Source organism: Thermobia domestica, chromosome 8 (assembly GCF_964235325.1).
Source record: "Thermobia domestica chromosome 8, izTheDome1.hap1.1, whole genome shotgun sequence".
Taxonomy (NCBI): Eukaryota; Metazoa; Arthropoda; class Insecta; order Zygentoma; family Lepismatidae; genus Thermobia; species Thermobia domestica.
Genome location: NC_137461.1, coordinates 10,297,806 through 10,325,057, shown reverse-complemented (window position 1 = coordinate 10,325,057; position 27,252 = coordinate 10,297,806). Strand labels below are relative to the sequence as shown.

The window sequence follows — 27,252 nt, the reverse complement described above, 5'->3', positions numbered from 1 at the left end:
TGACAGTTACGGTGGAATCCCCGGAGAGCTTCTGGAAGATTTTCTCCAGACGTTTAAACTCGCAACGAAGTTATTCGAATGGAACGACACAGATTGTATCAAGTACCTAGTGGCTTACTTATACGGAGGTGCTCGTGATTTCTATGAGTTACATTGCCATGTGTTACAATTTCTTTCAAAAATCGAGGAAGCCGAAGATAAGCTTCGCACATCGCTTGATAGTGCTGCTAGGTTTATTGTAAAACAGTTATTTAATGTGGAAAAATAAATCTCATTGGAATGTTAGTTCGTAAGGAAGCAAATAACTAATGAGCACAAAAGTCATCACAGACACTAAAATTAAGGAGGAGAAGAAACAATGTGCTATACTGCTGAAACTTATACTAGGTATACTGCTGAAACTTTTACTATTAAAATAACTACTTCCAAACTAAGGTACTCTTTATTTACGGACACGGGTACATGCACACAAACTTCAAAAGTACTTTACTAAATTTTATCCCCATGCTACTAAATAATATTCACAGTACTTCTAACAAGCCCACTAGCATACTCCAACTTCATTCTTGCTCCCACGAACTCTTCGACTCATGCCAAAGCCGGCTATCCCCATGCTCATCACAGAGTATTGACAGTAGTGTCACACTCTTCACAGACTACTTGCTATACCACATTCTCCACAGATTACTCACTATTTAACTCTTCCACATTCTTCACAGATTATTTCCTATTGCACTCTTCCACATTCTTCACAGATTATTTCCTATTACACTCTTCCACATTCTTCACAGACTACTATTCACTATTACACTCTTTCACATTCTTCACAGATTATTCACTATTACACTCTTCCCCCGTTTTTTTTTTTTTTTTTTTTTTTTTTTTTTTTTTTTTTTTTACAATGACAATCTATTAGGTGGTCTCCTGATCCTTCCGGATCTTCTTGGTAGCTGCCAATCTTGCTGCTCTGCTGATGTTCTGCCATCTTCTGGGTGTTGTCTTGGTAGGTGTTGATCTTGCTCTCTGACTGATGTTCTGTCACTTTCTGAATTTATGTTTGGACTTCTAGGCAGTTGTACGTGTTGTATATCTTCCACTGCTGCGTTTGTGAGCGGGTTTTTCCGGCAAAGAAACCATATATCCTCCTGACATTTTCTTGGCATGTTATCTTCTTGGTCTCCCTTTGCTTGCTGAAAAATTATTTGATGTCGATGGCACTTCCGTATTTTTCCTTGTATTCTTACCAAAAACACGACTGGGCTCATCTGCCTGACCAGTTCACCTTTGATAAACTTAGGAAAACGATCGCGATAGTTCTTCACCCAGACCACTTCATTCTTTGCTTGTTGCTCCACTTCTTTCCTGTCTTCCTTGCCGCGTTCAAACACTCCCTTCTGTACAACATTAAACATTGTGCGTGGTTGAAAATTTAACATCAATTCCGCTGGTGGTTTCCCTGTTGCCTTACTCGGTGTGAATCGAAGCATGTATAATATTTCTTTCAGCTTATGCTCTCCTAATCTACGGTTCCAGGTATATTTATTGTCTAAAAACTGTTTTCTTAAAAGCTGCTTTACTGTCTGCACGGCTTTTTCAGCGATTCCATTGCTTTCTGGGTTGTATGGTGGAGTTAGCACTGCCTTGATGTCTCTTTCCTTTAGGTATGTCGTGAACTCAAATGATGTGAAAGGAGGTCCGTTATCTGATACTAAAGTCTTTGGATACCCGAAAATTTGAAAAAACTCGTCTAACTTTTGTTTAGTTTCAGATGCTGTCGTAGAATTTACATTCCACACTTGGATCCATTTTGAATAACTGTCCACTAACAGCAAAAATTTAGATCCCACACAATCAAAGTGATCTACATGCACTCTTCCCATCGGTTGTGCTTCTGCTTTCCAACTACTATATTGATTTTTCGAGTTATTCCTATGCATGCTATTACACGTTTCACAAAATTCGCTCATTTTTTTGATATCACGGTCTAAACCTGGCCACCAAACTGCTTCCTTAGCTACAGCCAGCATTCTCCAAGCACCTAGGTGATTCCTGTGTAGCTGTTCCAGATATTTCTTTCTTAGCTTATGTGGGAGTACAATTTTGCCTTCCATAATCACACATTTGTTCACAACTGAAAGTCTTTGCTTGTTGTTAAAGAATGTTCTTAACTCTGTAGTATTATGGTCTTCCTTCAACTTCCTGGGCCAGCCTTTTATTATCCATTCTCGCACCTGACATAATAGTCGGTCTTCTTCCGATGCCTCCATGACTTCTTGGAGCGTTAATGGTGCCAACATTATTTGGCTTATGAACTCTTTTTCGTCTATTTTTACATCCACTGGTGCCTCATTAATCGGTAGTCTGGATAGGAAATCTGCTACTTCCACTTGCTTACTATAAAGGATTTTGAAGTCGTACGAAGACAAGAACAGCATCCATCGTTGGAGTCTTGGTGAAGCTGCGTCTGGAATAGCCTTTTCTCCGAATATGATCTTGACTGGCATAGAATCTGTAATAATTGTAAAACGTCTACCGAACAAATATTTATGAAATTTCTTTACTCCGTGTATTATCGCTAATGCTTCTCTTTCGAACTGGGCATAGTTACGTTCTGCATTGCTCAATGTTGCTGAAGTACACGCTACCGTCTTCAACTTGTTATTCTCTTTGTTACACAGCATAGCGCCGATTCCATCCTGTGATGCATCCGTAACGAGTACCACCTCTTCCTTCTCATCAAATGGGTGTAGTATTTCCGCCTTCTTCAGGAGTTCTTTCGCTTGTGTAAATTCTTGTGCATGTCGTTCATCCCAACACCATATGGCTCCTTTTCTTAGTAACGCATACAACGACGGAATTTTTGACGCTAAGCCAGGTAGTTGTCTATGGTAAAATGAAAGCATACCTAGGAAGGCCTTCAGTTGCGTTACATTCGTCGGTTCGGGACATTTCATGATCGCTTCCACCTTATCTTCCATTGGTTTAATTCCTTCTGGACTAATATGATGTCCCAAATACTCTATTTCCTGTTTGAAGAAAACACACTTGTCTCCCCGCACCCCAGAAATGTCAGTAATGCAGGACGAAAACTTAGATAAGATCGTTGAATTATTGGCAATGGACGTACCAGACGGTAAACGCAAGGACTTATGTAACATACCGCTAAAATGTGACGGTAAGACAGTGTTTTTTGAGCTAGATACAGGTGCCGCAGTGTCAGTAATCAGTAGAGATGCATGCAACGAACATTTCCCCAACAAACAAGTAGTATCGGATACCATTAAATTATGCAATGCCGATGGTAGACCGTTAGACACTAAAGGTAAAATAATGGTAGAAGTGCAGTGGAAAAGTAGTAAGTGGCAGTTACCATTATATGTACTGGATGCTAAACTAAACCAACCAATTGTGGGACGTTCATGGATCAATATACTTTGGCCTTGTTGGAAAGAACAGTTTAGTAGTAATATTGCTTCGATAGGAACAGATGACGCAACTGTAGCTGACAACTTAGCAAGTAAAATCAAAGATGAGTTCAAAGAAGTGTTTGAGGGACAATGTAGATATTGTAAAGCGGAGAAATGGGGAGGCTTGAGTCGAAAATTATTTTTAGTGTAAGGCATTGTGTTTTCTCTATTTTCTGAAACCTCTATTTTCTTTAGCTACGCTTTCTGCTTCGAGAGTTCTTTGTTTGATTTCTTGTATAACTAAAAGCATAAGTTAAGGATAGAATAGCTCAATGATAAAGCTCACTGCTTGTACAAGGGATATTTTGTTCGATCTCAAATAATATGAGTTGTAGCAGACATTTATCTGTGGGTTTTCTTGGGGTTCAATTTCCTACATCCTCATTCCATCAATTTTTTTCGTTAATAGATATATAATAGTTTCAAATTTGGAGCGAAGCGAATTACCTTTATTAATTATTCATAGATTTTTTTTTTAGTACATTAATTGTTTTCGTGAACGAACACTACATGCAAATAGTTGAATTTGGCATATTGACGAAAAGTATAATGGCTTTGCAAAATTGGGTTTGCAGAACTAAACGAATAGGGTTTCGCCCTATTTCTAATGCTGAAAATTCTAGTTTCCATTGTTTACAATGAGAATTCGCGTGCGAAATGCTTTTCCAATGTCGTCTATGGGCATCCCGTTTTTTTCGGTTATTATTCCTCAATGATATTTCCGAGTAGGGCACGTAACCCTTTACAACACTCAGCGCTTGTTCTCAAATCACCATGTCAAATTTGGTTTAAGTACGATTCAGGTATCGCGAAGGAGTATCCGGACAAGCGAACACCCAAGTCGAGTCCAGAGGACCTTCGCTCCAATTATTTACTTTTATAACACACCTGCCCATACACTTAATATATTAGTATCGCTATTTTGTTTACACAATCATATATACCTAAGTAATATAGAAAATAACAGTTTTAACATATCTTGCTTTGATTTATTTAATATTTCTCCTCTATTTAATATGTTCCCTCTCTTTAACTGGAATCATCATCTAAGGGAAAGGGCTTCTGAAGAAAAAATGCACATATTATTCTTTTTCCCCTTCAGAGGCCTGTTTCTTCAGACAATGCTTCCAGTATAAAGAGTATAAAGGAACGGAAATATTAGGATCACATATGAAGTACAAGCATACCAAATTTTACTTTTTTATTCCAAGTACCTAAAATATGAGATTATATGTTTAAAAAAGGTCCATTGAATAATATGAGGAATTTCTTCACCGCTCCTTTAGACTCTCTAAAAATTACAAATATTAACTTTTGGCAACTTTCCTGTAGGTTATTCCGAAAAGCTACAATCATATCAAATTTAATCATTGTAGCCCTACAGGAAGTGCCCAATAATTTTAATGTGTAAAAGGTGTCCCATATAAATACCTTTAGGAATATTTTGAGTTCCCCATAAAACTACTCTAAAGTTGAAAAATCTTTATTTGTAGTGATTTACTTAGTTAACGCAAACGAAAACGTACAAGTATAATGAATTTCAAGTTTTTATTCCAATCGCAAATACCTAAAATATGACATTATAATTCCAAAAAGGATCATTTAAATAATATGCGTAATTTCTTCATCCCCCCTTTAGACTCCCTAAAAATTAAAAATATTCACTTTTGTCAATTTTTCTGTGGATTAGTCCCGGAAGGCTACAATTATGCTAAATTTCAACTTTTCACGTCAACCAGAAGTACCTATTATTTTATGTCAGTAGATGTAGTTTTATATATAGTTAAGAAATCGACGCAAGATACGTTAAAGGTTGTATTTGCTATTCCATATACTTATGTTTCTGCGAAACAACTCTCGGCCAGTAGGCTCTATGAAATATTTTGACAACCCTTTTCTTATGGCAAAGTAGGTTGAATTGGCATTCTATTTCATTAAAACAGAATTATGACTCTAATAAAATCCACGAAATGAGATATTTCTGATGTTTGGCGAAATTTGTTCTTTTGTAGAAGGGTATATGATCATCCCTCCACTTTTGGTTAAAAGACATAGGTGTGGAATATTAAACCATAAATAATAATAATAATAATAATAATAATAATAATAATAATAATAATAATAATAATAATAATAATAATAATAATAATAATAATAATAATAATAATAATAATAATAATAATTATTATTATTATTATTATTATTATTATTATTATTATTATTATTATTATTATTATTATTATTGTTATTATTATTATTATTATTATTATTATTATTATTATTATTATTATTATTATTATTATATTTAGAAGGCAGAAAAAAGCAAAAATTAAAAAAAAAAACAAAATAAAAATTAAGGAAAGATAATATATATCGAGTGTTCTAGAGGTGGACCTACAGCTTAACGTGGGATACGAATCACATGAGTTCATAGTGGAACTCGAAGTCGGGTCTCTCACGCTAAAGACGGAAACGCTAACCGCTTAACCACGAGGAAGTTCCTTTTACTAAGGTCATTAACTTATGCTATATTTTATGTATTTTTCAATACATTCTATTCTTCTTTGTCTCCGTCTTTTTCCACTTATGTGGGGTCGATGTCTTATAAATGTTCAGAAAATCCTGTTCTGTAAATCTTCCCTCTTAGATATTTCTTCTTGAAGCCATAGGGGGACATGGTGGCTGAGTGGTAGAGCGTTTACCTCTGGTGCGTGGTCCCTAGTTCGGTCCCCGACCAAGTAAGTTTGTGAAGGATAACATCGTGTCCGTGGGTTTTCTCGGGGTACTCTCATTTCCTCCCATTTTCTCATTCCACCAATTCTTCCACCATCATTCACTTATTTTAATCATCGTCTCCGTTAGGGTAAAAGGCATAATCGTGGGACGTTAAACTAAAAGAATTTTCTTAAAGCCATTCTTAACAATCCATTTTTTCTTGGTTCCCTTCTATCTCTCTTTCCATCCACTTCCATTGCCATCAGTTTTCTGACTATATACTTCTTTGTTCCTCTCCTTGGATGGCCATACTATTGCAGTCTATTATTGCCTATTGTCTATACTATATACCTCTCTCCAATACTCTTACCGACCATTCATTAGCTTGATTTTCTACCAATAAATTCTCTTTACTTTAAAGGAGGCACGCTACTACGTGACTGAACTGCAATATAAAGTCCTCCTGAACGCTTTAGAGCTAATTTTTGACTTCTAATTGTTATTCTTTCTTTTTCACTTATTTCTCTCCCTTTATAATGAAGTATTCAGCGAAAGCGCTTATATTGTGTCTTTCAATGTACTCTCATATTGGTTTCATTATTTACTCGTAATAGCGAGAGAGAATCAAAAACTAAGGTTGCAAGGCCGATATTTCTGGAGTTTCGTCTGCTATAGAGGAATGAGGTGTGTGAGGTAATTTTATAACATGGAGTTGGCAACTGTGCAGAGTTTTAGCCACTCATCACCTACGGCGCTTGTTGTAAGTAAACATAATTGGCGAGACGTTTGGAAAACTGGTCCCGCGAAGAAGTTCACTGAGTTATTCGGTTTCTGCGGCCGCGCCTGAAATTCATCGGCAGCTGGTACAGGTTTACGAAGAGATTGTACCGGGGGAGAGCAGTGGCCACGGCCCTTCTCCCAAATGGCGACTTACACGTGCTGTTGGATCTGGGAAGAGATACTGAGTATCTCAGCGTGTACGTGGTTCCTCAACACGTAAAAGAGAGGTAGTCCTGTATTGGTTGGACGATCCTAGCGGGAGGGGAGAGTCGGATTCCTGCCTGCTAGGAGGAACAAACGGAAACGGGAAAGGACCAATCCCAGATACCTGGGTAACGGCTCTAATTCCGCGGAAGGGAGGAAACCCTGTAAGACATGGACCAGCTCCAAACTCAAATGGTGACTTAACACGTACCATTGGATCCTGTATGAGGTGTGAAGCACCTCGACGTGTGTGTGGTACCTCTACACACGGCGGTTGCCAGTTGAACGATAGAGGTAGGCAGGGCCGGGACGCAAGCCCCCTCGGGCATTGTCTGGGCTTCCCGGATTGGGTTGGACTCTGCCGGGCTGTGATCATACCGTGGGATTCGGTAGCAAATGGGAACTAATCCCAGGAACCTGGGTAACAGTGAACATGTGCGGGAGGTGAGCTCGCCTTATAACGCTCGGGCACCATGCCTGCAGAATATGATAGGGCCTGACTCGCTAGCAGGACCGCCTCCACCAATAGGTTAACTGGCAAGCACTCAGGACTTCGGTCTGGCCGCGCAGTGGGCGTATCCCACTCCCTCAGAGAATGGGGGTTACACACTTAGGTGTCAAGATTAAGGAACAAATCTTGGCGGTGCACTTGTGCACGAGGACTTAAGTCCAAGCACGAGCAACCACGGGCGGGGTGCGTTACATTCTCGCGGTACCCGTCCATCAAATAGACCGAACGGTCGCGGACATGCTCTCCATGCATGCAATTAAGCGTGGATTAGTAGACCACTAGCATCAACATGTCTCGTGAGCATGTCGCAGAATGTTGTCGAAAGTTTGCGGCTAGTAGAGGAAATGTCACTGACAAGTGAAGCAGTAGCCAACCCAGCACGGCATCAACAGATTTGAACACATCTCGCGTGGAGGGGCTCATTGAGGATAACAAGAGGCTCACGTTACGGCATCCGATGGCAAAATTGGGAATGTCGTTCGGAAGCATTCGTCACTTTGTGCATAATATTCTGCCGACGAGAAGGTGAAACACTTCGTGACACGTAACGACAGGATTTTTACCAAGAGGAAATTATCAAATTCATACGACGATGCGACAAGTGCTTCAACCGATATTGTTATAGGATGTGGAGACTATGCTTAAAATAGAAGCTAACAATATGGAGACTATGTCAAAATGTATGCCATACCACTTCTAAATGGTACACCTTAGCCGTAAATCTCCATATGCCTGTACCATTTAGAAGTGTCCCCCGCTGTACCATCTGTTGTCTGTATTTGTTGTATGAAATAATATATATACGTTTCACGTTTCACTGCAGTCTTTGTAACATTACTTTCCGATCATCCTTCGTAGTTTGCTCTATACATGTATGTTGTTATTACTAATCCTATTATTTAGTTTCAAGGAAGGTAAAACTCTGTAATACAACATGTATATATTAACATAATTCATTATTTTCTTATACTTTCAGCTGCGAAACAAGCTGAATGTAAAAAAAAAAAATCTTTATTGTTTATGAAATGTGCGTTGCAAGTTATTTTATTCTCTGTCATTACCTGAATCACCGCCTCCCACTTGTTGCATAATTCCTGGAATATTACTTCCACTTGAGATGCCTGCTGAAGATTGAATTAGCCCTACAGCACCACCAGGACCTACAAGATCATAGAATTAGTACAATTTATCATCTTTTTATTAAAATGTTTTTATTTGAGATGAATTAAACATATAAATATATATTTTTATTTTCTCCTTTTTTTTTATTCGAAGAAAGCCGGTGCGTTTGGATAGTGGGAAAAATAGAAAATAGTACAAAATAGATTTAAAATTCTATTTCCTGTTTTCTTTTCATTCATTTACCTTATTTAGTTATTGAGTTTTAGTTTCATTTATTTTCCTATGAAATTTAGCTGGAAACAAACTGTCAGACAAAACTAGAAATACTGTTCTAGTTAAATAGGTTATTATTATTATTATTATTATTATTATTATTATTATTATTATTATTATTATTATTATTATTATTATTATTATTATTATTATTATTATTATTATTACGAGGAAGGATCAGATACTAAGGTGCCTGGAGTACTATCGGATACTAAGGTATACTAAGATATTTCTGGAGTGTCGCTTTTATAGAGGAATGAGGGATGTGTCGTAATTTCAATATATGAATTTAGCAACTGTGCAGAGTTTCAGCTACCTGGCACCTACGGTGCTTACTGATACTGGAAATACTGGAAATATACTGGAATTTTCATCCACATACTGGAAAAATCTTGAAACTGGTAATTTGTCAACAATATATATATATATATTTGTAATTGTTTTAATAGTCTTAGAAACGATATTGTACCCCATTGAGATTGAAAATTTTGCCAAAGCAAGAGTTGTATACATTTTGTAATTAGACATTTAAAGCAATAGGTGGAGTGGAGGGCTATAAGGGGAGTTGGGAGGCCTTTAAAAATGTTAAAAGATAATTGTATTTCAAAAAATCAAGGCGAACTAAATTTATTAAAAGTAAAATATTCTTTTGATGGTAAAACAATTACAAACCTGAAATCATCAAGAGTGTGGTTATTCCGAAAAAAAAAAAAAAAAAAAAAACTTTTAAAAAGTCATTGCATTGGGTATAGGAATTTTGCTGATAGTCATACTGAATATACTGGGAATATACTGGAATTTTGAAAATGAAACTCAGTAGACACCCTGTGTAGGTAAACACAATCGACAACTAGTTTGGAAAACTGGTCTCGCGAAAGAGTCCAGTCAGTTATTTGATTTCTGAACGAAACATGTAACCGTGGCTGAAATTCACCGGCAGCTGGTAGGGGTTTACGGGGAGACTGTAATTTCTCGTGAGCATGATGTCGCAGAAGGTGCCGAAAGTTTGTGGCTGGTAGAGAAAACGTCACCGACGAGGTGCACAGTGGCCGACCCAGTACAGGGTGTCTATCGGTCACGAAAGTCACGAATGTCACGGAAAAGTCACGAAATCAGAAAACGGTCATGAAAGTCACGAAAAAGTCACGAAATTTAGCTTTTGGGTCACGATTTTTAGTAACTGTGCAAATGTAAGTAGGATTGGAAAATTTTGTTTTATAAAACATCAAAATTCAACACCAAAAATGTCTATGGTCGGCTTTAGACGCTATCAAATCGCAAGTAAAGTACGTTTGTATCGCATGGATGAAAATTCGGCCTAACTCGCACCCAAATTTGCTCTTGAAAATGTTAGGAAATTTTATGATTTGGTAAAGAAAAGGTCACGAAAAAGTCACGAAATTTCATTGTGGAATTTTAGTAGACACTCTGCAGTATCAACAGATTTGAATACAACTCGCGTGGAGGAACTGATTGAGGTCCTCCCTCCAGCCCGGACCTCGCTCCAAGTAACTTTCACCTGTTCCCGCACTTGAAGGACCACGTAGGAGACCGTTGCTTCGCTTCAGATGAGGAAGTGAAATATTTCATGACAACACGGCTGAACACGCCAGGTCAGGATTTTTACCAGGAGGGGAATTTTCAAACTCATTCCATGATTCGATAAGTGCCTCAACCAATATGGAGACGATTTTGAAAGATAATCAGATGAGGAATGTGCACTGTCTGGTATTGGCTGTATTGGTTGTATGAAATAATATATATACACGTTTCTCTGCAAGCTTTGTAACCTTACTTTCTGATTGTTCCTCGTATTACTACTACTACTACTACTACTGCTACTGCTACTACTACTACTACTACTACTGCTACTACTACTACTACTACTACTACTACTACTACTACTACTACTAATAATAATAATAATAATAATAATAATAATAATAATAATAATAATAATAATAATAATAATAGAAATAGAAATAGAATATAGAAAAATACGAAACCAAAACAACTTAAAATTACAGTGAAGTACCTATTAACATACATTTTAAATTCTGAAATAAAACCTCGTATTTAGAAGTGTACTTATTGTAATTTGTTAAAAGTCGTGATATTAAAATATTTTTCCTGTTACTGGGTTGAAACAAAAGTTTAGTTCTTGTACTATATGTTAGAACTTTTAGATTCACATTTTGTAAAATATGTTCTGAACTACAGTGATTTTCAAGTATCTTTTCTGCACTTGCTGTTGGGTCTGGGAAGAATTACTGAGTATCTCAGCGTGTTCGTAGAAACTCGACATGCAAAAGAGAGATAGTTCCGTATTGCTTGGACGATCCTACCGGGAGGGGAGAGTCGGATTCCTGCCTGCTAGGAGGGCCAAACGGAAGCGGGAAATGACCAATCCCAGATACCTGGGTAACGGCTCTAATTCCGCGGAAGGGAGGAAACCCTGTAGGACATGGGCCAACTCCAAACTCAAATGGTGACTTAACACGTACCATTGGATCCTGTATGAGGTGTGAAGCACCTCGACGTGTGTGTGGTACCTCTACACACGGCGGTTGCCAGTTGAACGATAGAGGTAGGCAGGACCGGTTACGCAAGCTCCCTCTACAAGTTATAGTTAATTAATTTTCTCCTGTCCGCCAGTGGTTGCAATTTAAAATATGTTCTCCAGTAGTCTGACGTATTATAGTACTAATCGAGTCTCAACTTAACCCTTTAATTGGCAAGCATTGATAGCATTACGATTAAAATATTTAGTTTGCCTTTATGGTTGAATCATGTCTTCCTGATGATAATTTCGTAATTTTTAAAGTATTTTTGTACATTAGTTACAAAATACAGGGTGTTTATTTCAAAGCAACATTGCCAAAAAATAGTTCTTATGTGTAGCTACTGAGCAGCATTGCCCTACTATGGTCAAACATCATAATATTTTCAGTAATTAGCATTAATTTCGTTGATATATCTTCCTACAGAGCAAGAAACCACAAATAAAATAAAAAAAAGAACTTTCGCGAAGGGTAGGAGATAAAGCTTCTACAATACTAAATTTGACTGTCCCCTGTAGGCGAAGATTAGAAATATCTAAACAAGCCACCCGTAAATAATGTATATGAATATAGTATGTAAACAATAATACCAATTAAATGATCACTGAAGTCATAATTCGTGCGGATAATGCAATAGAATGCGATGTTGCTTGTAAGCAACAATGCCAAATAAAGGGTTAAAGCATATCATCTTAAAAAAATATTTTTGCACTATTTCAATCCTATTAAGAACTTGCGTTAGACTGTTCCAAATCACCGACGTATATTCCAAATTTGATCTTGCCAGTAGTTTATACAGGGTGTTTCAAAACAACAACGACAACGTTTGGGAGGTGATACTTGACATCAAGATAAGACAAAAGGTATAGATCAACCTTGGTGCACAAATGCATCCTTTCGGAGTTATAAACTGCAGAAAACGAAAAACTGAATTTTAAAGGTCCATAGCTCCAAAACTATGGGACCTACGGTAGCCGGGTCAAGACTCCACTTAGGAACTGTGTGCACTATCCAAAAATACACGTTTCAGAATCCTAAGATACTTCCAGAACAAGTTTTAGAGAGACAGTTTGGCTACGGGCATATCATTTGAAGTGAGGAACTGTTGGGATATCTTAATTCCCAGACCCCGAGAGTTCTCAGAGATATCTTCTGATCTGAAATTTCTTCATAAAATAATTAATGGAAACTTAAGATCGGAAATATTACTTCAAGAATTACCCTCCCTATGTGTGCCCCTTCCCACATAACACGGAATACCCGCTTATTCCATTTTGCTTGCCTTAGGTTGGCAATTATACAGAGTTATTTTTTTTTTTTTTTTTTTTTTTTTTTTTTACAGAATACCGAACTATTATAACAATCTAACAACTGAGGTGGATATCTTTTCGAGCTTCCTGGTGTTTGAGAGTAATTAAACGTATATTGGCCAAATAATATTACTTTTGCACTCTTTGTTGACACTGTTGTTATTATTGTTGTTGATATTTTGTTGTTATTTGTTGATATTGTTATTATTTGTAGTTGATATTGTTTTTTGTTATTTTTATTATTTCTCATTTTTTTCCTGTTTGTTAACATTTAACTGTGTAAAATGGCAAAATTATTTTGTACCTGGGAATTTGTTCAATAAATAAATAAATAAATATTTATATAATAATAACGATAATAGAAAAGGAAAGGTACACTTTATGCCATCATATTAGAGATGCAGTAAAATTATTTGTATGTAAGAGCAGTACGCATATTCATTATTACATATAGAAGATAGATTATTAATATATGTCCAAACTTCAGTAGTTTATTTCTTTAAGGACGAGCAACAGAAAAGTCTATTTGAACATATACGTGATACTGCAGATATATACAGGGTTTCGGAGAATATGCACACTAGATGACAATATGTACACTAGACAAGGCACTTTTTTCATCTTCAACTTTACAATAATTAAATACTGGTCTGTAAGTCGTTGTCACTTCACCTATTCCCTTACTACGCCTAAATTTGGCTGATAACTATCTTCACAGTTTCCACTACACCAATATGTCTCTCAGGCTCAGGAATGGTCTTCCCTATCTCTGATATCACGCCGTTTCGGAGATAAACAGGGTGAACTATAAGACGCGGCTCATTCCTCAAGGTATGAAAGTAGAGTGGATAAGCTATTGGTGAGTCTGAGAAACAGAGGTGTATTAAAAGTCCAAGGCTATAGATTAATCCCGTTATTTCCAAAAAACTGGAAAGATAAGAAAGTTGTTGTAAACATGTAGTTTTAAATCTAAAATGGTGACACTTCCAATCGAACCAGTTGTTTGAGATTTACGTTGGTAAGGTGTCTTGTATTAAATGAAAAAGGCAACATTGGTAGTTCAGCAAACTGTTCCTTGGATCTTCATCATACCATCAACACACCAGTGTTGAGAAACAGATTCTAAACAGATTCTAAGTGTTTTAAAGTCCCCTCTACAACAATGTGCACGTTTCCTGTCTCCTTTCACTTACGTATAAAAGATCTGTGACAGTTTCAAAAAAAATTCGGGACACAAAATGGCATCTTCCTTGCGTTTTGTGTAAAGATTATACACCGAATTTTGTTCAGTTTGGAAAATGTCTATTAGAGCTATATTATTCGAAGTAAGGGTACAACGACCCTAAAGTGTTTTTCAAATTTTACAAAATAAATAAATAAATAAAATAAATAAATAAATAAATAAATAAAATATAATAATCTTCCTTTAAGTGGTAATTTCTACACACTGAAGAAGGAGTTTTGTTTTTGTAATAGTTACTTAATGACCTGATAATAATAAAGTTCAATTTAATTCATTCATTAGTGTAACTACCATTAAATGTTTAACACAAATATCAAAATCTGTCTTTAGTTAACGATTTCAAGTAATACAAACTAAATTGGTAAATTTTGATGTTGAGCGAAGATGAGTTTTTTGTGCCGTTTGTATTGTATTAAGAGAAACACATTAGGACGTGGACCAGAAGTCCTGAGAACTGACTTAGGCAAAAATCAATGCCGACAATTTGTGTTTTTTTTTTCTTCGTTTCAGTTTCTGTTTTGATATATATGTTTGTTTGCCTCTTTGTTCTTCAGGATGTCGAGTTAAGTCTCAGTTTATTAGCGTCAGTAAACCCTTGAATAGTTTGTGGGTAAAGTTTCCAGAGCTGGGTAGCCTAGTACGCCTTCCGTACTCAGGAGTGTATCCAACTCAGTTCTAAATTTGTATTTCTTTTTCTACCCTCGCCCCTTTCCGTGTAAGCGTTGGTTCCAAAGTTGTCTACCAATAACCTTATAGTGAAGGGTATTGGCTTTGCTAGGTACTTACTGCATATACTTCCTTTTAAAACTTTGTAATCAAGAATATAAATTGTTTTTAAAAGATTCTTGAAAGCTGTACAACTTATGGCATCGTTATAAAAGCAGATACAGCAATTTAATTTCTTTCTTCGACCTCGAAACCGTCTCAAAGCGAAAATAATGTTAGCAAATTCATACAATCAATCTTCATTTGATAGTTGTTTAAAAGTAACCAGTGCATCCATATGAAAATTAATAATTCTTGCTGTGATGGAAAGGAAACAAGACGTGCATTTTGTTATTCGATTGTCTTCTGTCCACTTACTCTCATAAGATTTTGAAGCACAAAGGATTACAGATTACTGCCCGAGAATTAAAGAATTCTTTCGTAACTACTTAGTATAATAATAGCAGTATTCAACATTATAGTACTTTTATTATAAAAATCAACATTGTTTGAAAGTAACTTATCTGACAGTATGTGAAAGTTCGTGCAAAATATATTATTTGTAAAGGAAACATTTGTACTCTTAGGCTGCCTTCACACTAGGATCTTGTGAGCCGCTCGCATGAGCCGCTCATGTGAACCTGTGGTAAGAAGGCATTGAATAATTCTGAGCCGCTCAAAAAATCGTGATACCAAAATTGCAGCCATGCTAGAAGCTGCAGCTTTAATCTTGGAGATAAATGGCAGAAAAAAGGAAAATGAAGATGTAGAACAATATGAATTCAACCTATATATTGATCAAGACTGGAAGAATGTTATTTTTACAGTCTGTTTCCTAAAGTGAGAGAAGATTAAAGAAAATTTTTCAGTTACTTCAGGATGTCTATATCTTCGTTTAACGAACTGCATAACAATATAACGTGTGCATTTCATGAGGTAACACCAAAATGAGATAATTTTCAACATTAAATATTTGTACATTTTTTCTCCATTCCAACAGAGTTCACGCTCACCTGTGAAGGGCTCTCATAAGACTGCATGTTATTTGCTTCTCCGCAAGAAGCCCGCTCGAGCTAGTTACTGCAGGGTAATCTTCATAGCAACTCAGAGTCTCATCTCACTTGCACCGAAGCGTATATATGAAGGCGTACATTTAAGATAATGTAAAGCTAGCACTGCAACTCATGCGAGCGGCTCACAGAATCCTAGTGTGAAGGCAACCTTAATATGTACGTCTATTGCATTAAGACAGGAAGGCCTTAACTGACGCAGAATTACAAGAAAAAATACTTTGCGAAAGAATCCCTCTAATTTTATCAGATTTAAGGCGGCGAATGTCGCTGTCAGAGTAATTATTCGTTAAACATGAGTATGTGGTGAACTATTATAATTATTTCTTTAGTGCAATTCAACATAATATTTGACTATTTATACCAATACTTATTAATAGTTATATGGTATTTAGAAATAATAATAATTCCCAATAATCTACTCTCTCTGTTTCTGTGAGGGGCTGTAATATGACTTATATCTTATGATCAAAAGTCTCAAACTTAAAACCTTTTGTACTTGAACACGGTAAGGAAATCCCCTGCACACATCAAGTTATCGGATACAAGTACCCGACTACATATCAGACTACACATGGGTCCTTAGTTATGTATGAAAACTTAATGTTTAACCTTCAAAAAAAATTTCAACTATTAATGAGATATTCTACGTAAATTTAAGCTAAATTTCCTTAAACTAATAAAAACAAAATGGTGAAACAATTTAATTTAACTCGTTTTCACCTCCCACCATGCCGACCTCTCCTGGGCTTACTAGTCCAATTTGTTGTGTTCCATCACCTGGTCTTCCCTGACGCTCAGCAGCTGAAATACAAGAAATGAAGATGGAACATACAGATATTTCATTTCCTGTTCCAAATATGAGTATATTCAACAAGTTCTAACAAAACATTCTAGCTAACATAAGAAGATTAACACTTATGCTGCTGAAGTAAAGAATCGGTGTCAAATTTTTCACAATGTTAGAAAATGTTCTGATTCATTTACAAAAAAATGAAAATGAAAACTTTGAGTTTTACGTCCCACGATTATGCCGGCTAGGCTAAAGGAAACGGTGATGATGAGAAATCAATGAAATGGTAGAATGAAGAAAGTGAGAGGAAATGGGAGAACCCCGAGCAAACCCATACACACGGTGTTTGTCTACCACAAAGTTGGCAAGGGCTGGGATCGAACTCAGGACCCCAAGCACCAGAAGTGAACGTTCTACCACTGAGCCACCGAGGCCCTCCTGATTTATTTAAGTTCGCTATCAAACCTATTAGTTTTTTTTTTTTTTTTTTTTTTTTTTTTTTAATAGCGATTAAGATCCCATGCTCACTTAAGGATATCATTGATGATATAAGGCTAAAAGCCTTTCAACACACGATATACATTTTCTTCTTACTATCATATATACATTCTGTCTGCAAGTCACGCTTCTCAAGCGTGGGATCTGCAGTGACAGAAAATTACAAGCAACCAATAGAAGAAGTGCAATATTGTAAATAAGTCTACGAGTGAGGGTAAATATGTTTTCGGCCTAGAGTAGAAAGAAGAGATAGATCCTCATTGTTTTTTTTCTTTTTATTATTATTATTATTATTATTATTTCTCAACGTAGTCTCCTTGGAACTCAATACACTTGGCCAATCGATGTTCCAACATTCGCATACTCTTCAAAAAAAAAAAAATGTTTCGCCGAGACTGTCAAAATACTCCTCTATTGTACACATGACATCGTTATCACTGTCAAATGTGTATCCCCGCAGTTGCTCCTTCAAATTTGGAAATAGGTAAAAATAACTTGGGGCCAAGTCTGGTGAATAGAACGGGTACTTGCTTTACTAGCCCGAGTAAACTCGGATTTTAAAAACACTCACAATATTAATCTCCCAAGTTAACTCGGAAAGTTTTGGAAAAAAATATATCATTTTTGTAATTGCCCGTATAGGCTCGAACTGATTAGTTTTACGTTGTATTTGTTTTACGTTGTATACGTTGTACACGAGAATATTTGTTTACAAAATTTACCAAAATAATATCAAGTAAAAATATTTCCTTACTGTTGGTTAGAAGTTCTGATAAACCCATTACTTGATCTTTGTTCAATCCTTGACGATAGCGTTTTGTTATAATAGGAGCAGCAACTGAAAAGAAAAGAGATTCATATTTAATTAATAATCATGCATATAATAATCTCGCTTTAAGCAATTGAGTTCAATAACATATTGTCGGGTACAGGTTCATAATAATAATAATAATAATAATAATACTGAAAGCACTCAGTGACGTAACTAGGCTATTTGTCGTCCGGGGCGAGACTCGCTATAGTGCCCCCCCCCCCCACACACACACTAACAAAACCAAAACCGACTACACCTGATATTGGCATCGCGCTTTAGTTCTCTTATTTCATTTTTCTTCAAGTGGTAAAGCTTGATTTCAAAATTGCAGTACATAATTTAATGTTTAGTACAAGATAAAACACCAAATTAATTAGTATTATCAACAGTCTGTTGCTTTAGAATAGAATATTTAATTATGACAAAGAGTCAAATTGTTGTCTCGAGTATTATACTCGGATATTTTGCAAATCTCTTAAATCGATGTAAGTTAAATGAAAACACACAAAGGTGGAACTATAATTTAATTTAACTCTGCTTGCTCTTTTGGCTGCAAAGGTTTCTACAATGTCCTCAAAAGATAGCTTTGAAGCTAACTTTTGCTCCATGGATATGGTCCTAAGGTTAGTGAGGAGTTGTTGTCCTGTTGAGTTTCTGAGGAAACTTTTTATGATCTTTAGCAGTGTTCGAAGTGAAAAAAAAGCAGAGGTGGTATGTTTCATCACAATAATAACTCGACATACCGGCTATCTAAATATTGGAATACAGTGATGGTATGTTGCCTAAAAGATTGCATTGCTATTTAGATAATGACTGAAAACCATCAGAGAGCATGTCTTTAGTTACGGAGGGGGCATGGATAGACTTCGATCCTTCGTCAATTACTTTCTGAAAAAGGAAATATTTCCTTATGTTGTATTATAGAGAATTATACACGAAAATGCTCAAAAAACCGAGTTTTTATATTAACAATTTCCTGCGGGAAAAGCTACCGCAACCCCCACTCGACTAAGGGGTATTACAAACCCCCGGAAGAATCGCTCCCACAGCAGACAAGCCCAAGTACGTTCATACTCAAAATACGACATTTATATGAATTAAGACAAGAAGACACACATATACATACAAAAGAAACAATTCAATATGGCACATCAAAATATAAATTAGATGAACTTCTTTGAAGACATCTCATTTTAAAAATAAAAAGTAGCATCTACTCTCCAGTGACGGTATATCTTGATCACTGAAATACCAGAGCCGGTATGCCTTCATCAATGAAAAACCAAAGGCGGTATGGCATACCACCGCATACCTTCTCACTTCGATCACTGATCTTTAGTTTGCTAAAACTCTTTTCCTTGCTTTATAGTGAAAATAAATATTTGCTCAGTTTTGCGCTCCCCAATCCGGCGCCCGAGGCACAAGCCCCGTTTGCCCGCTTCCCTTCTAGTTCCGTCATTGAAAGGACTTGTTGCTAGAAGGATTGTATCCTTTTTACACTCGGCTAATAAAAAGATCCAAAGTTTAGCGACCAAATTTCGTGAAATTTCTCAGCTCGTGAAAAATCTTCAAGCAGACTATTTGTAGGAAATGTGAAGTTTCTTTAAAGATTCATTCTCAGAATCTGTTGATGAGTGTTTAGCAAATGAATCCATATGTACCATAAATCAAAGGGTTTATTCTATTATAAATATAGATAAGTAAATTTTAAAACTAAAATTAGTTATTCTTTATCAATAACAAACAATATTTCAAATTTAAAAATATACTTGCCTGTTCCGGATACAGAATGAGGACCAGTCGCTATATGAGGATGATACACTTTCGCTTAAAAAGAGAAAAAAATAAATTTTGTTGAAATGTTTTACCTCAAAAACAGCTCTTAAAACTAAAGAACAAGAAAAGTTTATATTATACAAATGCTCTGAATAAGTTTTAATTTTTTATCTTAAATACTACAATAATAAACATTGTTATAAAAAGGGATACTATCATCTTGGCTTCAAAGTAAGAATGTCTTTTAGATCTAATAACTCATTTAATTTCCTTTAAAAATAAAGTCATAATTAGTAATGATAAACTTTTATTTGTTATGATTTTAAATAGATTAATAAAATATGAATGGAATAAATCGGTAGCATGTTTTACTGTTACCGATTGGGAAACATTTCATAAGTAGTAATACACTCTTCGATATTTTGAAACAAGGTATAACTAGAATGGGTTTAACATGACGTATGTTTATTGGTTTTCTCGAGGATGTCCCGTTTCCTTATACATTAGCATTCTACGAATTCTTTCTTAATGATCCCTCTTCTTTAGCCGAAATGACCTAATCTTAGGGTGTTAAAGATAACATTTCATTTTTACATATGCTCGGCCAATACTGCTACTGATCGATTTTCAGTAACATAAGTGGATCATGGAAATAATTTTTCTACCCTTAATAGTGTTCAAAGGAGTTACGCCTGTTTTATGTGAAGTAATATTACAACAAAGCGTAAAATGGAAATTTCAAGGATTACTTCGTTAAATATTTCTTCTGCTGCAGATCTGTTTAGTTCATTTTGAATTCCATTACGTAAACGTAGTTATGTTCAACAAATAGTTAGCCAAGGGTTTATCCGGTTGCAATGATGTAAACAAACTTTGGAGGAGATGGCAAAAATTCAGGTCAAATGTAGAAGAGACTATACGTAGATTCTATATTCTAAGAGCAGATTGTTCTAAAATGGATAGAACATAGTCAAAAAGCGCGAAATATTAACATCAATGTCAATGGAAAATCAATGAAAAACAAATATTTCCTCCACTTATCTCAAAAACCAAATGAGCGAGATGGCTGAAAATCAGCTTGAATGTAGAAGAAACTTCGTAAATTCTATATTCTAAAATGGATGGAACACAGTCAAAAAGCACGAAACATTAACACTAATGTCAATGGAAAATCAATGAAAAACAAATATTTCCTCCACTTATCTCAAAAACCAAATGAGCGAGATGGCTGAAAATCAGCTTGAATGTAGAAGAAACTTCGTAGATTCTATATTCTAAAATGGATGGAACACAGTCAAAAATCACGAAACATTAACACTAATGTCAATGGAAAATCAATGAAAAACAAATATTTCCTCCACTTATCTCAAAAACCAAATGAGCGAGATAGCTGAAAATCAGCTTGAATGTAGAAGAAACTTCGTAGATTCTATATTCTAAAATGGATGGAACACAGTCAAAAAGCACGAAATATTAACACTAATGTCAATGGAAAATCAATGAAAAACAAATAATTCCTCCACTTATCTTAGAAACCAAAAGGAGCAGATAGCTGAAATTCAGGTTAAATATAGAACAAACTATGTAGATTCTACATTCAAATTGGATGGAATATAGTAAAAAAAAATCACGAAACATGAACATTAAAGTGAATGGAAAAACTTAATTCGTCCACATATCTCAAAAACTATAATAAGGAGATGGCTAATTAAAAGCTTATTACAAAGACATAATGAAGAGCTTAAAAACTATGTATAGCACGTACCGTAAATATAGACAGAACATTGTCAAAAGTCAAGTTGTTTGAGTAAAATCAATAATAATGATAAAGTATATGCATCTTCTTCAAATTACCCCGGACTCCCCACGCGGAGGTTAAGTGCTTGAAATATCTCACATCTGGATTTGGAATATCCAGTCTCAATTTAGCACGCAATGTGACGTTTAACGTGTGACACAGTCTGATCTTTATGGCAAACTGGATAGGCCATTTCTAATGATATTTTACAATCAAATTCAGAACTTCATTATAAATCTATTTGTTCATTGACTGCTACCCTCTCTATGTCTTCATTGTTTCAATCCCTACTTTGCACAAGAAAACCTCTGGCACTAATTAAACATTCTTTTTCTCTGCTTTTACATTTAACTATCTTATAGCAATGTTGCTATTCTACTTGACCGCCAGTCCTTGTGTAATCGAATGTCTTTACGCAGTACTTTGAATGAAGATGTTTTTTAGGACTATCCATGACACTCAACATTTACACAAAAATGATCACTGAATTCTGAAACATTTCAAACACCTTTTTAGTAACAAACTAAACGTGAGTAATATGGCAATTTATTACTTAGTGAACACTCAGATTGTGTAGAATTATGGTGACTACTTAGAAAATATTTACATCAGTTACGTCAGTTCTCAAGTTCCTACTATTTTATTGAGTTATACCCAAGCATTCATCGTAGGTGAGACATGTATGTTTGTTTATTCCTGGATAATTCTTGTCCTTATAATAATTTGAGTGAGGTTTTTGTTAAGGTACGAAATGGCATATGCATTAAAAATTTCATATTTCAGGTAGATAATTATAAAAGGCAAAGAAATATTCTAGTTGAATTTACCAATGTCATAATCCAAGTATTCTTCATCTGTGTATTCTTCTGGTTTTTCTTCCGCTGGAAAGGAAGTTGAACAAGTAATAAGTAATATATAAGAAAAGTTAGATTTTTTTTAAGTGATGATCTTTCTATTGTCCAGAATCTTGTTTGCTTCTGTTTGTACACTGCAAATTCAATGTATGTTGAGGAAGACACATTACAACTTTACACATATATCCTACTTTCTACGAGGGGAAGTCCGAAAATAAATTTGCCTGTCATATCATCCACCACCATCCTGACATTTTCATCTGGCCGTACACGTCCTTCCAGGTCTCAGTGTGTCCAGCACTTGATGCCACCTCTCACTGAATTGGTGACACCATCTTCGCACCATTCGTTTCGACATCACATCAGGCCCATACATTTTTACGAGATGGTTATGGATTTCTTCTCCCGATACGCCACGTACACTCATGTCCAAAATTATTGTCGTATGTCTATAAATATGTTGTTGTAGGAATATAATTTGATAACGAATTCGCCCGGTATTTCTTACAATGCTAGTATGTGTATAATCGACAAAGACATGAATGTGGTAAATTTCATGTCAAAAGAGCAGTAAATAAAAACAATAAAATGAAAATAAAACTTTCTTGCCCATTTAGCAACATTTTGTTTTACTCATTCTAATTTTCGTATTTATAATTATTTTCCTATGAAATTTACCACAAATATACATTTGCCTATTATACACATAGTATCAGTATTAAAAGTGCTCTGCAAAATCATTACCAAATTATATTCTTAAATGAAGTTAGTTATAAATATGAGACAATCATTTTGGACATGAGTGTACCTATTCATAGCGGACAACCGATCGCAATTCCTTCTTTGATCACGACGTCAAATCGCGCATTCTCTCCATAGCTACCAGACTCAGACTAAGAGACTCGTCTCCGCTTTGCGCAGGCGCTGCGATGGCGCCATCTGCAGGATCGCAGGCGAACGACACCCTTGTATCTGGGTGTGTTGCGCGTGTAACCGCTGCCTTGTTTTCACCATTGCTGTTCGCCTATCTGGGAGGAAAACGAGAGAGGAAACTTATTTTTGGACCCCTCTCGTACATTAAAATACTCACATATACCACTCATTAATTTGCCCATTATTGAGATTAATAATATTTCGAAACAGGCTCGTAGCCAGCCCAAAAATGTAAGGGGGGGGGGGATGAAGTTTGTCCACCCATATTATAGTTCATTTGCAAGCCTACCGTGAAAATTTTAGGGGGACCAGCAAAAATTTAGGGGGACGCCCCCCCAGACCCCCTGGATAGGGCCTCTTTTGAATCTCACGATACATGATAAAATTTTAACAAAATATATTGAATTTGTCCTTCAACTTAGATTTAGGGTAGTGTTTGCTATTGTCATAGATATAGTAAGGAGTTACGAACATCATTTTTTATTACTGTAATAAACGTTGTAAACGGTTACAAATTTAAAATTTGGTATTTTCAGCTAGGTTTGACAAAGAGAAGAACAAACATTTAGGGTGATATTCCACAAAATATTATTAAGAAAGCAAATTATAATATGCAATAAATGATAATGCGATGCTATACAAAATTTTCGTTGAAGTATCTTGACAAGAGGAAGAAAATATTGTGATCTTATATTATTACCTTCGAGTATAAAGATGTTTTGAAAATAACGATATTGATCCTTATGAAAAGTTAGTAATAAAATAATAGAATAATTTTATAGAACTAAAATGAACACTAAGGATTTTAAAATAAATCTTGCAATAATTTTCCTTTTCATCCAGCAAGCTGTCATCGTCAGTAGGAGGGTGGGGCTGAAATAATAACGTCATTCATTATTTATTTAATAACCTATTCATTTGTCTACACTTTTCATGTTATCTCAGTTGCGTATACACTGTAGAACTTGTATGTGGTTGGTGCAAGTCTTCTGTAAGGATAATCATGTATGTACTTTTCAATACTTTAATTTTCTTGCTAATTATTCCTCCGTATATGTGAGTCTGATGAAGTATTTAGCGAAAGATCACATAATGTGTTAGGTTTTTAACTATATGCTATCAAGTTATTCATTATGTATATATACATATATATTAGGGTGGTCCTTAAAAATTAGCTTTTAAAATTTACCTGGGGCAATCCTCTTATTTTGATCTACTATTTAGAAAAAGACTTCCATAAAATTTTCAGATTTTTGAAAAATGTTTTAGTAGTCGCTATCATGTTTTGAAATTTCAACATAATCGAGTTTTTTTTAAAACGAAATTTTTATTAAAGTTAATTACACTGGTAAATATGAAATTGACATTGATTATCAATGAAATTACTAAAATAGGACAGTACATTGCCCTCTACTTTGATCTCAACCAATCAGCAGTCACCCATGGACTGCACACAGTGCACAGGTTGCATGCCTACGGGGGTGGGATGCAAAGGAATAACGTAAACATCAAAACAACACTTATTAACGAATATTTTGTTATTTAAATAAGTCCAGGGCGCAGGGTACAAAATGCATGTGGGCCCGTTCAGTTTTGTAATACTTTACAGCCTGCAATAATTCGAACGTAACTTTTAATTCTGTGTTTCAGTATGCTTTTGCTCTGTAATTCTGCTTAAATTAAAGCCATACAAGAACACTGAGGTAGTGAGGCATAGACCAATGAAGATGTATACGCACTATTGTGCTCCTTGTGACACAAGGAAAATTTTCCTTCAAAAGTTCAACATTGCCATTCTTGTTTTAAACAATGGGAAATTTTCAATATTGTAAACAAAGGTTAATAACAATAAACACAGCTTTACAAAGAAGTGATTAATAACGTCGGGAATGATTGGATAGTCACACCAGCGTTCATGTTGAGACAGCTCACATAGCACACTACGTCCCTAGGATGTCCCATTTTGATCCCAATCATACCATTCGGTTCGCGGGATTATCGGGACAATGAGAAGACATTCCATGGACGTCCTGCATGGGACGTCCTGAAGGATTCCCATGTAGGATGTCCCCAGGACGTCCCAGATGGGACAGGAGGTCCGAGGGGAACCAATAGACATCCGTTCGTGGTCCCGTTGAATATCCCGTATCCCGGGATATTAGCGGACATCTGGATCTCCCGCGGAAATCCTGTGGATGTCCTGGGAGCACATTCGGATAATCCCGGGATTTCCCGTTGTCCGTTGCGGGCTCAGTCTCAGACATCCGGTGGACGTACTTGTGCTATGTCGGAAGTGTTTCATGTCCAGACTTGCTTCACTTCGCAGTGCTATACAAGGCCTGACTTGAGAGCTCAGTTTCTTATTAGCTACTGTACTTTGAAGAGCAGTTCTTTAAAAAAAAAGTCAAAAGATAAGTTATCAGTCCAAGAGAGTTTGTATACTTTAGGACAAAAGTGCATTGACTGTTTTGTTAAGTGAGTTTGGAATTATTTCATGTTGTTTGGTGTTTGGACTTTGAGATATTTAAGAATGGCAAGTAGTAATACGAAGACCATTGCAACGAGAACATCTACAAATATTTGGCTTGTTGGTCAAATCTCCACATCACTGAATGATACAAAGTTACCATCTTAAAAAGAAAAAAATGAAATGAAATCTTTGAGTTTTACGTCCCACGGTTATGCCGGTTAGGCTAAAGGAGACGGTGATAATGAGAGATGAGTGAAATGGTGGAATGAAGAAAGTGGGAGGAAACGGGAGAACCCCGAGAAAACCCACGAGCACGGTGTTTGTCCACCACAAAGTTCACTTGGCGGGGGCTGGGATCGAACCCGGGACCCCAAGCACCAGAGGTGAACGCTCTACCACTGAGCCACCGCGCCCCCCATCTTAAAAAGAAGTTCTTACTGTTTTCTTTCATTACAGAAAGGAATTAAATATAAAGGACTCAGCTCACTGTGCTGCTAGTGATATGATTCAGATTTGGGAAAAAGATAATATTCCTACAAGATTAAAAAGACATGTGATTGATAAAATTGAAAATCTGTTCAAGAAGTGGCAAAAGCTGAAAAAGAAATAAAAAGCCAAGCGGTCAGAAAGTTTGAAGAAAGAAGACGATTGGAAGAGGGCTCTGGAATATTTTTTTTATATTGTCCACTCTAATGCTCTCAATATAATGAAAATAGAAGATAAAGATTTTCTGATCGCTCAGAGACAAAAAGGACGACCCGGTAAAATGGGAAATGTTGATATGAAATTTGTAAAGCAAAAAGCAAATTCATGACAGAGAAAAGTACGTTTGGAGAAAAAAAAAAAAAAAAAGAGCGTGAAGAAGAAAATAGAAGATTATTTTTCGAAAAAAAAAACATCAATTTCTCCAGATGTATGTGAAGAAAACAGTTCAGCTGAAAGTGGAAGTAGTTCGATACATGAAAAAGTGTTTTCATCTTGTGATCCACCTCTAAAGAAAAGAGGTAGAAAGAATATTTTATACAATAACATAGCTACAAGACTTAATATAGCAAAATTAAGTAACAGAAAAGCAGTTGTGGTTTTGACTAGTACACTAAAAAGTGTGGGATCCTACCCTTAAGAGTATAATGTGAACTAATCTTCTATTTGCCGTCTTAGAATCAAAACCAGAGAAAACAGAGCTCAAGATTTAAAAAGTGAATTTTCAGCTAGTGTGCGTTTGACCGTTCACTAGGACGGAAAATTCTTAGAAGATATTTCAGGTAGTGAAACGGTTGATAGATTAGCAATTATTGTTTCAGGAAACGCCATTGAGCACTTACGAGCTGTTCCAAAACTTCAACCAGGAAAAG

General features: G+C 35.8%; 1 protein-coding gene across 1 annotated transcript in view; it reads right to left on the bottom strand.

Annotated features, from left to right (window-relative positions):
- The window catches only part of LOC145692684 (uncharacterized), a 279,895-nt gene that overhangs the window by 231,753 nt on the left and 20,890 nt on the right, over positions 1–27,252 (bottom strand). The window contains exons 7-11 of the mRNA XM_081768066.1: positions 22,468–22,521; positions 19,840–19,893; positions 18,007–18,090; positions 16,685–16,765; positions 8,739–8,837 (exon numbers count right to left, since the gene is read on the bottom strand). Of these exons, the coding sequence (XP_081624192.1) occupies positions 8,739–8,837; positions 16,685–16,765; positions 18,007–18,090; positions 19,840–19,893; positions 22,468–22,521 (372 nt within the window). The remainder of the gene's footprint in view (positions 1–8,738; positions 8,838–16,684; positions 16,766–18,006; positions 18,091–19,839; positions 19,894–22,467; positions 22,522–27,252) is intronic.